General features: G+C 42.6%; 1 protein-coding gene across 1 annotated transcript; it reads right to left on the bottom strand.

Moving 5' to 3' along the window:
* Nucleotides 1-4,157: 4,157 nt before the first annotated feature.
* Nucleotides 4,158-5,090, bottom strand: LOC146049576 (olfactory receptor 10AG1-like). The gene has a single exon (XM_083166100.1). It carries the CDS (start codon nucleotides 5,088-5,090, stop codon nucleotides 4,158-4,160), a length of 933 nt encoding a protein of 310 aa, XP_083022226.1.
* Nucleotides 5,091-13,210: the final 8,120 nt, after the last annotated feature.

Here is a 13,210-nt window from a genome sequence, read left to right as displayed (position 1 = left end):
AAGAGCAGGAGCAGCAACCAAGTATAAGTACTAAACCAAAACCCACATTTAATGCATACTGTATCTAAAACCACATCTTCACTATATATTCATGACATGACTGCATTTAACATCATCTTCATGTACAATAGAGCCTAGTAATCCCTATTCAGCTGCAAGTCTATGTTTAGATGTGACTAAACCTTAAATAAATCATAAACAACTGTAGTGGCTCAGTTGCATAAGCTGGGCTTCGATGCTTGTGCAGTAATAAAGTAAGGTTGAGTATCCCATTTCCGAAATGCTCTAGGGGGACCACTAGCATTTTGGATAAGCGATTTTTGCAAATTTTTAAATATATATTTTATCTTACTTATCTGGTCCCCACAAACAAAAGAGAACCAGTGCACAAAATGTATTCATATTGTACTTTGCAGTATAATAGAAACAGGTGAAGTTGCTACATGTGTCGTACAGTGTGTATACAGTAGCACTGAATGTTGAGCTTGTTTAAATGTTTATTTTCTAATGTTCTCCAACTTAGTGGTAGAAGTTTATTGTCAGATTGTGTCAGATACATCTTTCAGGGATTCATAAATTTGAGAGGACTGAAGGTGGACATGTAGGAAGGTCGACATGACTGAAGGTCAACAGGGGTTAGGTTGACAGGGTCATTATCGACACAAGCATTAGGTCAACATGGGGAAGGTCAATAGTTAAAAAGTCCACATGGGTTTTTTGTGCCGACAGGCGGTATTTCATGCCCTACCATCCACTAGGGTGTGGTGGGAGCATAAAATAGTGTGTTGAGCAGTTTAGAGTCCATGTCGTCTGTGTCGATATTCAGGTAAAAAAAGTGAAAAACCCCATGTCAACCTAATGCATGTGTCAACCATGTCGAGCTAACCCATGTTGACCATCAGTCATGTCGACCGTCCTGCATGTCCACCTTCAGTCATGTTGACCTTCATGCATGTCCACCTTCAGTCATGTTGACCTTCATGCATGTCGATCTAGTGGTGTAGACCTAATTGGCTTCTATCCAATGATCCATACCCGGGTGCAGCTGCTCCCAGAGAGTTTTCTGGAATACTCTAAAGATTAAAATTTAATTAATGAAAAGAGCGCACTGAGATGGAATCAACACATTACATTTTTGGTACTTGTGAATTATCCGGGCTGCCGATTTTGTCCTTAAGTTTAGTTAACTTAAGGACACCCGACCGACGCGATGCCCGCGATTTACCCCCAAATCGCGGGCATCGCGTCGGTCGCGGCCGTTATAAGGGGCCGCAACGCGACCGACGCGATGCCCACGATTTGGGGGTAAATCGCGGGCATCGCGTCGGTCGGGTGTCCTTAAGTAACATGTTTAAAAAAGGGGCAGACTAGATGGGCCAAGTGGTTCTTATCTGCCGTCAAATTCTATGTTTCTATGTTTCTATGTTAATGGGAATGGTACTTAAATGGTATTTAAAATGGTAATCTGCTGCAGTGGGAATGCTAATACCGTTTTAAATACCATTTAAGATTACCAGTACTTTAAACTGGTCTGCAGTGGGAAAGCAGCATAAAGCAGTCAGTATTTACTCTGCACAGAAACAAAATAACTCACCCAAATCTAATTCTCTCTGCACATTTTACATCTGCCCCCTGCAGTGCACATGGTTTTGTCCATCTAAGAAGGATTTTGTCAGAAAGAGTGAACTAGAATAAGGCCCAGTATTACGCACCTAAATCTGTCTCTCTTTGCACGTTACATTTGCCCTATCAGCGGAGCATTTGCCTATTTGAGAAAGATTTTGCTTTTGCAATCAATTCTGAATTAGGCCCAAAGTGAAGAGAGATAAAATACCATCCAATCAGCTCTTACCTACCCTGTTAATGACTTGTTTGAAAAATGGCATTTAGGAGATGTTTGGTTAGTATTTTTCTCCACTTCATCTCTATCCAAGACTTAGTAAATTGATCCCTAAATATCTATTTTAAATTGCATAAAATATGTTTAATAAAAAAAACTAGTTTACAATTTAGACGAGGAAAAATTTGAATCACCACCAGGTGATTAAAGGCGCTGGGGAGATGGGGTGTGTTGTTTAGGCGGCTCACACGTAGGGGAGGTTCAGTCCCCTGAGGGTGGATACAGGAAAAAAACAAGAATTGTGTGGAGCACCAAGGTCATTAATTACACTAAAAAATAAATTTAAATATATGAATAAATTTGATCAACTGGGTATCACAAAATAAAAATACATTTAATTATCACATCAATTAAAAACATATTCAATGTGAATGCACATACATTTTTGCCTAAAACATAATTATTGCCCTTAGGAGAAATATGGCATACAGTAAACCACTTGTCAAATGAATAGAGTTTGTATTGGATACTTAAGGCCCTTATTCTGGTTGGTGCGGTCGAGCCGCATATGCGGCTCCGACCGCACCAGACGAATCCCCGCCCACCCTACGGATCGCCACGGCCGTCCGTACACGGACGGCTGGCGATCCGCATAAAAATGGTGGAGGCGTACGCCTCCACCATGGTGGGAGCTGCCCCCTGCATTCGATGGTCGTCGACCATCGAAGGCAGGTCCGCACGCCGCGGCAGCTCCCGCAAGCTGAGACCACACGGACAATCGTCCGTGTGGTAGCTTGTATGGGGGCTGAAAGCTGACATCCGGCGACGTCAGCTTTCCGCCCCCATGAGTTGCGTCATGGCCTCATTACCATGCGTACGCCCCGCGTTTGCATGGGAACGCCCATGAAACGCGGGGCGTACACATAGGGAAATGAGGGCATGATGCCTCTCACGCCCCTATACGCCCCCTTTGCGGCGGACGAAATACGTCTGCGGCGAAGGGGGCTGCACATGCGCAGATTGACCTCTGCGCATGTGCAGTGTAAAAACATCGGCGGTACGGCCGCACGCGGGCCGTACCGCACGAACAAGAATAAGGGCCTAAGTGAGTCCCGCTTGTTCCAGGCACTGCTACCTTCTTGTTGGGATTTGGTGGTCCCCAATTGGAAATGGGGCTGGGGAGGGCAATTGGGAATGGGGGTCCGGATTCGACTTGTACTGGTGGGGGTCAGTTGGTCCTGCTGGAAGCCTTGGTCTCTGTTTCCACTGGTGGGCAAGATGTATATACCTCACTGCTCGGATAAGAGGCTCCAGAAATTAGCAGGTTTTTAGTCCCTATTTGTACATTCAAAATGGGGGTGCCAGCATGGAAAATGCTGAGTCCGTGGGGAATAAAACGGTAGCTGGTTCAAGGGGTAGTTGGTGTGGTATCCAGTAATAATCACAAGAGTGCAGACAAGGGTTTACCTGACGCGTTTCGTTGCGCTCTGGCAACTTTCTCAAAGGACCTTTGAGAAAGTTGCCAGAGCGCAACGAAACCAGCTACCGTTGAACCAGCTACCCTTGAACCAGCCACAGTTTTATTCCCCACGGACTCAGCATTTTCCATGCTGGCACCCCCATTTTGGATGTACAAATCGGGACTTAAAACCTGCTAATTTCTGGAGCCTCTTATCCGAGCAGTGAGGTATATACACCTTGCCCACCAGTGGAAACAGAGACCAAGGCTTCCAGCAGGACCAACTGACCCCCACCAGTACAAGCCGAATCCGGACCCCCATTCCCTATTGCCCTCCCCAGCCGCATTTCCAATTGGGGACCACCAAATCCCAACAAGAAGGTAGCAGTGCTTGGAACAAGCGGGACTCACTTAAGTATCCAATACAAACTCTATTCATTTGACAAGTGGTTTACTGTATGCCATATTTCTCCTAAGTGCAATAATTATGTTTTAGGCAAAAATGTATGTGCATTCACATTGAATATGTTTTTAATTGATGTGATAATTAAATGTATTTTTATTTTGTGATACCCAATTGATCAAATTTATTCATATATTTAAATTTGGTACTTATGTAATATCTGGGCTCCCGTTTTTCTTATGAGACCGCGTCCGCTCGCCTCGCTTCGGGCATGGTGGCTCGCTGCGCTCGCCACACTATATAAAATCAACTCCATGCGTAGTTGGATAGTAGGGGTATGAAAAAATGGGGTGCATTTAACATGGGAGCCCAGATAATACATAAGTACCTTAAATTTATTTTTTAGTGTAATTAATTACCTTGGCGCTCCACACAATTCTTGTTTTTTTCCTAGTTTACAATTTAACTGGTTTTATTCGATTTTTTATTGAAATCCTGAAAGCCTTCTTAACATCCCTGTTCCTAAAGGTGTAAATAAAAGGGTTAATTATAGGCGTGATTACTGTGTACATAAAAGTAAGATATTTGTCATAATGGCTTCCCTTAGGCTTGGCGTACACAATGGTGCCTGTTCCATAAAAAAGACCGGCTACAATGAGGTGAGATGAACATGTGGAAAAGGCTTTCTGTTTTCCTTCCTTATTCTTTATCTTTGAAATTGTCATTATAATATGGATGTAGAAACCTATGATTGTAAAAAACGCAAGAACAATAATTATTAAGGCATCTATGATTGTAGCTATATTGCTAAAGAAAGTATCAGAACACGCCAAGTTCTGCAGCGGAGTCAGATCACAGTAGAAGTGGTCAATCACGTTAGGGCCACAGAAATCCAACAGGGCTGTGATGACGACAGGGGCTAAAATAATACTAAATGCCATGATCAATGATAAAAGAGTCAACCCAATACAAAACGTAGGCGTCATTATAGCTGAGTAGTGTAAAGGATTATTAATAGCCAGGTTTCTGTCATAAACCATTGCTACAAGGAGATAGCATTCAGCTGACCCAGTGGAGATAAACATATACATTTGAGTGAAGCATTGCACAAAGGAAATAATATTATTGCCGGAAATCAGATTGGCTAATAGTTTTGGGACAATAATAGACACAAGCATAATCTCTAAAACAGAGAATACACTAATAAAGAAATACATGACAGTATGAAGAGAAGGATGTACTCTTACAATAACAATTATAGCACCGTTCCCCATGATACATGTAATGTAGGACAGTAGAAAAACAATGATAAGTAAATTCTGGAATTGGGGCAAATCAGCAAAAGCCAACAAACGAAATTCTTTGACCACAGTTTTATTTGTTTCCATTGTGCTAACAGAGAAAAATCTGGAAGAGAAAAAGGTTCCGGTTCCATGGTTATTATATAAATAACTGTAAAATTAGAAATAAATATATACAAAAGCAACACTGATTTTTCTCATGTGGATCCTGGCTACAATACCTCATGATTATGCGTATTCATATGACAAATAGTTTGCATTATACAGTACAGTAGTTCAGATTCAGTCTTGTTTAGAACATGCATTTGACTAATAACCCTCTCATATAAATAGGCATTATATCATTAGTGGTTTGGACTAGACCGTGATATCTGATTAAAAGTGAGATGTATCAAGTCTTGGTGAGAGATAGGGGAAGTACTTGTCCAAAGCGACCAATCTGCTTCTATTGTTTATCTAGAACAGTCTATGAAATGACAGTTATGGGGGGGGGGATATAATTGGGCCGACAATTTTTCAGGTAAAATGTTTTATTTTTCCCGGCAATTTTTTTTAACGCTTTTTTTTTATATGCATTATTTTTCGGGGATATTGAACTTGCTCTGATTTTCTGCACAAGATAATATATTTTTGTTTGCCAGGTAAAGCACAAATAATCCATGATAAGTTCACAGACCTTTTTGTGGTTGTAAGCACAACAGTACGGTCATTATCAGGGCTGTTTTTTGGAGCCTTCTGAGGCTCTGAAAAATAAAAAGTAAGTGCTGGGGGCTGCTTCTAGGCTAATTTTATAATGCTGAGGGATTAAGGTCAGAAGGCCTCCACATTTCAGAAAATTTACACACACACTTCCATTATTTTAATTACTCAACCACCAATGGGAATTTACTGGAAATGCTCCTTTACCAACTAATAGCATGGACCTGAGAGCTGACTTCTCATAGGAACAATGCAGTCAGAAATGGAACTACCGTTGGCCTACTGCTGCCCCTGTCACCCTCCTCCTGTTACCTACTGTCACTCTGCCTCCCCCTGCTTCTTCCTGTCACCCTCTGTCGCCCACTTTCATGATGCATATACTGAACGGTTTGGGGTGGAGGAGTGGGGCCAAATTATATCTTTGCACCTGGACCCACAAGTTCTGCCACTGACTGCAGTATTGTTAGGAACCGGGAGAAAGCGCAAAGCACTGAGGGAGATCCCAAGGGCAGCTTTGCATTGGAGGCAGTGTATGGGAGACAGCTTGCTGAGCCCAAGCCATTAAAACTCCCTCCACATGCAAGCAGAAAAGACAGAGATGGCTGCCCTTGCTCCGTGGGACACCGAGAACAGGCCACCACTGTCTCCTACATAATTAGACTTTTTTGGTGTCACGGAGCAAAGAAAGCAATGCAGAAAATACTAATCTAAGGAGGGCGCCCATCTATATCCATAGTGACATCTGTTATAGGGAGTGGGTGCTATCTGGGGTGTAACAATGTCTTGGGTGTTTCTTGGCTCCACTGGAGAGGGGTGCGTATATGTGTGATATTCCGAGAATTATTAGAATGAGTTGCTTATCTGCTTGATAGAGGTTTTGGGGTTTACCTTCAGTCTCGGGGAAGGGATAAATTATTTGAAATCTGGAGGTCTGTCAGAGCATCTTAAAGGTTTGAGGGTCAATAGACAACCAGTCAAGCATATTGAAAGCAATGTTTTCCATACAGGTGTAGGGTTTATAAATCTCGCCTACAGTACATGGTGCTGGATCCGCCTACATTTGATTTGGTGCTCTCCACTAATAGAATTTTTTACAGGGCCACTTTTAGTTCTCAATCCACCCCTGATCGCCGGCCGCAGATGTCCACCAGCCTGCTTTCTCCTACTGTGGAAACTGGTTCACCCCCCAAAAAAATTGCTGGGTCAGCTGAAAATCGTTCAGTGTGTATTCATTGAGCAATGTATCACCCAGCGATATTCACAACATCGCTCGGCATACACACTGGGCAAAATGCCCAGTGTGTATGCTCAATGAAAGATTGTTTATGATCTAATGTTTTATTTTAACCCTTTCTACACATTCCTAGTAAAGTAGAAACATTTGTAACCTACTGTTTCTGTGTTTCCACACATACTAGACACTAATACCCCTTTCAGATTGTACCTAATTACCCGGTTCATGACGTTTTTTTTGCCGGGTTGACTCGGTAATAGGTGCGATCTAAAAAGGGTTTACCAGGTCCAGCAAACCAGCAGCAACCCGGCATTATGAACTGGTAAGAAACCAGTAAATAACGCAGTGTATAAAACACTTAGAAAATTCATATAAATTGTCATATGAGATTTATTCATGCTCCAAGTACATGCAGTACATTTACAATAAGTCCTGAATGCAGAACATGCTGTCATTCAAACTTGCTATTATAGGTACGGTATCCTGTATCCGTACATCCCGTAACCGAATTATTCCAAAAAACACATTTTTTGGAATAATTAAAAATTTTTGTTCCCTCCCTAATCCTTTTTTATACTTAACATGTCCCCCTGCGTCCACGGCAGGCCTTCCACATCCTATCTGGTGTCTCCAGCGGTCCCAGGAGTGCATTGCAAGAGTGTGCGCGCGCGGGTGACGTCACCGGCGCACCTGGGAACTCGCACAATGCACTCCTGAGACAACTGGAGATGCCGGAGATGGTGCTGAAGGCCTACCGTGGACGCCGGGGGACAACATGGATGCCGAGGGACCATCGGAGCACCAGCAGGAGACAGGTAAGTATGCCTAAAAAAAATTTTTTTCCAAAAACCGGAAAAATCCCTTATCAGGAATGCTCGTGGTTCCGTGCATTTTGGATAAGGGATACTCAACCTGTATAACCACATAACCAAGGATCCAGTTGAACATATACATTTTGTAAACCATACACCTTTAATACATTTAGCTGCAATGAGAATTCAGTTCCTGATGTTCGCCATGTGCAGCCACCGATCTGTTGCTTGGGAGTGCTATAAAGATGGCATGCTGGACACAGCAGCTGCAGTCCTACACCTAAAATCCCTTTCACACCAGAGCCTCAACTCGGGTTATTACTGTGCCACTCTGGGTCAGAGCTTGGTGTAAATGGGTCCTAAAATATACCCCAGGTCCTGTTACCTGGGAATACAACCCTGAAAATGCTCAGGGTCACAGGTGAGACCCAGGTTCAGGGGCATTGTAAATGGGTAACCGGGTCATCCTACCCAGAACCCATTTCCACCAATGATGGAGCTTATACTCCTGGACCGCAGCAGCCTGCAGTCAGTCTGGATGTTGGGCAGGGGGCACATACAGCCTCTGCTGCTGTCAGCAGCGAAGGCTGGGAGATTAATGGATGCCTGTGTGCACCATCCATTCACCTCACGGACAGAGGCTGTTGGCGCACAAAGGCTGGGGGCAGCCCAGCAGCTTTCCCGGGTGCTGGGCTTCCCCAGCTTGTTGGTTGGCGTTGCGGGGGGTCCCAGCTGGTGAATTTCCCAAAGCTTGGAGATTATGTCATCGCCAAGCGCCGGCTCAGGACCCACCTTTGCCGGCATCACCCGCTCAGCATCATGCTGGGTGGGACACTGTAAAAGGGTTCAATGAAAGGGTCACACCCAGGTTGGAGCCACGTCGAAAAAACAGAGAGCCAATTAATGTAGCCCAGAGCTGTTCCCGGCACCCTAGGCAGTGGGTTGATAATTGGTGTAAAAAATATAAAAAAAACTGGGATGTGCAGGGGAACTACAAGTCCCAGCAAGCCTCCACCACATGCAGGAACTTGGAGAACCACAGCATGACCACTACTAAAATATACACACTTACACTATTGGGTCCCCCCTATGGCGGTCTTCTTCTCTAGTAGAATAATCTAAGGTGTATCTGTTAATAAAATAAAATGAAAATTTAATGAAAATAAAATAAAAAAAATAAATAATAAATAAAATAAAAAAACAATAGAAATATAAATAAATAACAATAAACTAAAGACAGTACAGTATAAAGACAGTACAGTATAATGTTTGAGCTCAGACAGCTATTATTCCATATTGGGAGTTATTCCTCATTTTCTACTATAAAAAGCAACAATAGGAAACAGGAGGGCAGCCTTGAAAAAAGGTACTCAGCACACAAACGCGTTGGTATCTAAGTGCAGACCCCTGCAACACATCAGAAGACTGTTGGAGAGTCCTACACTTTTGTTAGCTGTGTACCAGTAACATGGCCTCGGCCACAGTCGCAGCTTGAGGGACACTGAATAGCTATGGCGGAAGCAGCAGCCGTACTATCTACAGCACCCATTGACGAGATCCGGACCCAACCTGAAGTAATCCTCCAGTCACTGTAAAGTAGGGACAGCTAGGGAAGTCTAAAACCCATACAAAATTATAGTGGCATGCAGTGGTGGCCTGTACCTTTTCGAGGGCTGCCTCTTGCCGCACCTCACCTCACCCCCCCCCCCCTGTTGTCACCACCAGTCCCTACAGAGTGCCCTGCGCCTGTGCTATGATGACAGGCGCCCAGATTGGTGCATTGGCAGTACAAACCTCTGTACTGTGCATGCGGCCAGCTTCTATGGGCTGCTTCGGCAACAGCCCATAGAAGGAATCATGGTTCTGGTGTCCGTACAATACAAATGACAGGTACCGGATAAGCACGTGTGCAGTACTGCGCATACACAATCAGCTATTTTGCATGGCAGCCTGCAGAAAGGCGCCCCGGAGGGAGTGAGCACCTCCCAATGGGACTGCCTTGGTGACTGGCAGGTCGGATTTCCAATAGGAAGTCACTGCCAGTCACAGTGAAGACACTGTAGTCTCACAGACTGTATCTGGCTTCACTACAGTGGCGGATTTTACCTGGAGGGCTGCAGCCCATAGGTAAAACCGCCACTGGTGGCATGACACAGTACTGCACCACAAAAAAGAAGTTCATACTGTACACACTGAGCTATTTTTCCCAAAGAGCAAGATATTTTCAGGAGGTGAAAGACTTTGCTTAAAATCTTTCATTACAAAAGGCTATTTAAATAATGGGCGCAGTTTGAATTCCAAGGGGGGAAACAGGGGCCATTTTATTTCAGTGCATTCCTGATTTAGAACTAATTGCTGGGCTCTGTATAGTTGGAGTCCAGCAATCAGGTAAACACCGCACCACGCCACAAAATCCCACCCATGTGCATGGCTGTGATTTCATTTGCAACCATGCACGTAGGGAGAAACCATTCACCAATGAACGATTTTTGCCCTGTTTGCAGCGTTATAAGCCAGGACTAATCGGCGCAGCAATGGCCATGGGGAGAAGGAGGCATTCTCATCCCATTAAATCTCACCCATAATGGTAATAAATCCTCCCATGTACATCATAAGCTTTATACAAATTAAATGAATGGAATTTAATTTGATTAAATGCTAAAAGTTTAGATATTTTATGGTGTACAGATCACAAGTGTACGACCACTAAATGGCAATAATATTATATAACTATTTTTCAATGATTTCAACAAATCAGTTTTTCCTCAATCAGTGAGTAAAGCACAGTACATATTGTATAGGAGATGAGACAGAAGAATTATTTCACACATGCATGGAACTACCTTGGGGACTGACAGTAATAATCAATGGGAACATGGCAAACTGAAAACATTCCAGAAATATATCAAATTCTAGTAATATTATACTCAATGCTTCTCTCTACAGTATAGAATTACCTGCTAAATGTGTTTATTGGCAGCCAGACAGTTTTCATAGTTAAGCAGAATGAGACCGTTAGTAAGTCTATACCATGCTGAAAGCTGTTTTTAATACAGACGTGTACAGGTCTAAGATATAGCTATTGTTATATTTAAATCAACATTATATTTTTTATGTTACGCATTTAGGCAATTATGTATTGGTTACAGTGTTTTTATGTATGTTATTGGTCAAATAGCTACATAAAAATGATTAAAAAGTAAAAACAAATGATTGAAAAGCAAAAAAAAAAAAGTAAAAACATCTTATCGGGAGATGAATAGATGAAGAAAGCTGAGACTGAAGGCTTATTCACCTATGCACTGTTAATTTACTTTCCAGCTGCCAATTATAGCCCATAAATGGTATTACAAAGGTAAAAGTGGATTTTTATCGGGCTTTTTCCAAACATTGTTCAAAAGCAGCACGCCCTATGTCTTATGTTTAATTGCTACCGTAAAAATAGATTCAACTGGAGAAAACGAACGTTATTAAGAACCTGTGGAAAATGCTATAGATGCACCGCTAACACCAATGTATTGCATATTAGTTGTCATACAGGGTCATGCACTTTGTAGGCCCATTTTTTTTAAATATTGCTTGAGCGAAGAACATACTGACTTTCAAACTTTTATCAAAATATAGAATGCCGTAAGGAAGTGATACATTTCCCAAATTTCCAGTGTAAACTATACATCCTTCCTTTGGTTTAAAACCGGTCTATCCAGCCTGCAGAGGGTGTTGCTCATATATATAATTATGTAATTATACATATATGTATATGTATGATTATATATTTGTCTTTTAGCTGCAGGTTGTTGCTCATATATATAATTATGTAATTATACATATATGTATATGTATAATTATATATTTGTCTTTTAGCTGCAGGTTGCTACTTGCAAGTAATCTGTGGATTTACAATTTAGTACAACTAACTGAATTTGCATTTAATTAATTAATTAGTTAATTAACATTAATAAAGAAGCATTCATATGCACAAGTTTGCCTTAATGGAAATCTGAATTTGTTTTGTGCATATACGTGGTTTAGTATTGCATACATTATCAAGTATGTTATTTGTGCTCGTAAGTTACCGGGTTTATGAAAATGTCTTTGTCCAAAATATCGTGGAAGAAACCTGAAGATAATTTGCTTATGAGTAACAGGATCTATTATCTTTTTTTTATTCGTTTGTTATTGAGTGTACTCTGCTTTGGCAGAGTTAGAGCCGGTTCATGTAAGTTACCTTATATACACCTTTATTATACTGCGTGCACAGAAATGTATTACACGGGGGAGTATTCTGCTGATGCTCCGCATAGTTCTCATTAGCCATTAGTTTTGGTACTTTACTGAAACAATACTAACAAGGTCCTTAGTGACTATGGAGTAGATTCGGAGTTTGAAGCAGAACACAGTAACTTTATGTTGGCAGAGTGTCGCGGTGTTTGGGTGATTTTAATCCACACAACAGAGTAATCAGAATGTTGGCTTATTAAGTACACAGGTGATAACATTATTAGGAGAAATAAGAGGTTCTGCAGAAGCAAGAGGATCCGCACATACACATCATGGTGGAGACAGTGACTATACAGCAGCTTGTGTTATGCATAATGCGCCAGGTATATGACAGTGACTCACGCTTGTAGTCGTGACAGACTGCACGGCATTGCAGTCTGATGCTCTCCGGTATAACCGCCAGTGAGACCGCGTCAGGCTCAGCTCCCCAGTGTTACCACTGAGCAGCGTCAGACTACTCCTTCTCAGTGGAGGAAGATGCTATGACAGATTCCTTCCTGCACAGATCTGACACTAAGGGACTCACTAGAGTAGTAGTAGTAGTAGTACGTTTATTTATAAGGCGCCGCAAAGTGTCCGCAGCGCCGTACATAGCAATCAAAAAACAAATGACAAGGTAACGTACAGGGTGTGTTGAAAAATACAGTATAAATAGGGGTATAGCTGGTAGAACTAAAATCAGCATCAGTTCAGAAGTAGGTGTCAAAATTGTCGAGGAGACTGAAGATGAAGTAGAGGAAGGGAAGAACAGGACAGGAGCACAGGTGAGGTAAAGAGGTAGGGTGAGTACGTGAGGAAGGAGGACCCTACTCAAAAGAGTTAACATACTAAAAATAGGTGGGTGGACGAACGAAAAACAATAGGATAAGTAGGAACGGAGGGGAACGGAGGCAGGATAGGAGGATCAAAAGAGGTTAGGAGGAGGGATAGGCTAGTCGAAAAAAGTGGGTTTTGAGGGAGCGCTTGAAGGAGGTAAGGGAATCAGAAAGCCTGATGGGTGGCGGGAGGTTGTTCCAGTGCAGGGGGGCAGCACGAGAGAAGTCTTGGACACGGGAGTGGGAGGAGGTGATTAGGTGAGAGGTCAGTCGGCGGTCAGCGATGGAGCGAAGAGGACGGGAGGGAGTGTGGATAGAGATCAGTGAAGAGAGGTAAGGAGCGGTGGAGGAGGAGAGAGCCTTGTA

This window comes from Crinia signifera, chromosome 12 (genome assembly GCF_055691185.1).
Source record: "Crinia signifera chromosome 12, ASM5569118v1, whole genome shotgun sequence".
NCBI lineage: Eukaryota > Metazoa > Chordata > Amphibia > Anura > Myobatrachidae > Crinia > Crinia signifera.
This window is presented reverse-complemented; position numbering and strand designations above follow the sequence as displayed.

What these genes read in the sequence shown, in the direction of transcription:
- LOC146049576 (XM_083166100.1), bottom strand. Translation starts at nt 5,090, where the DNA reads ATGGAAACAAATAAAACTGTGGTCAAAGAATTTCGTTTGTTGGCTTTT.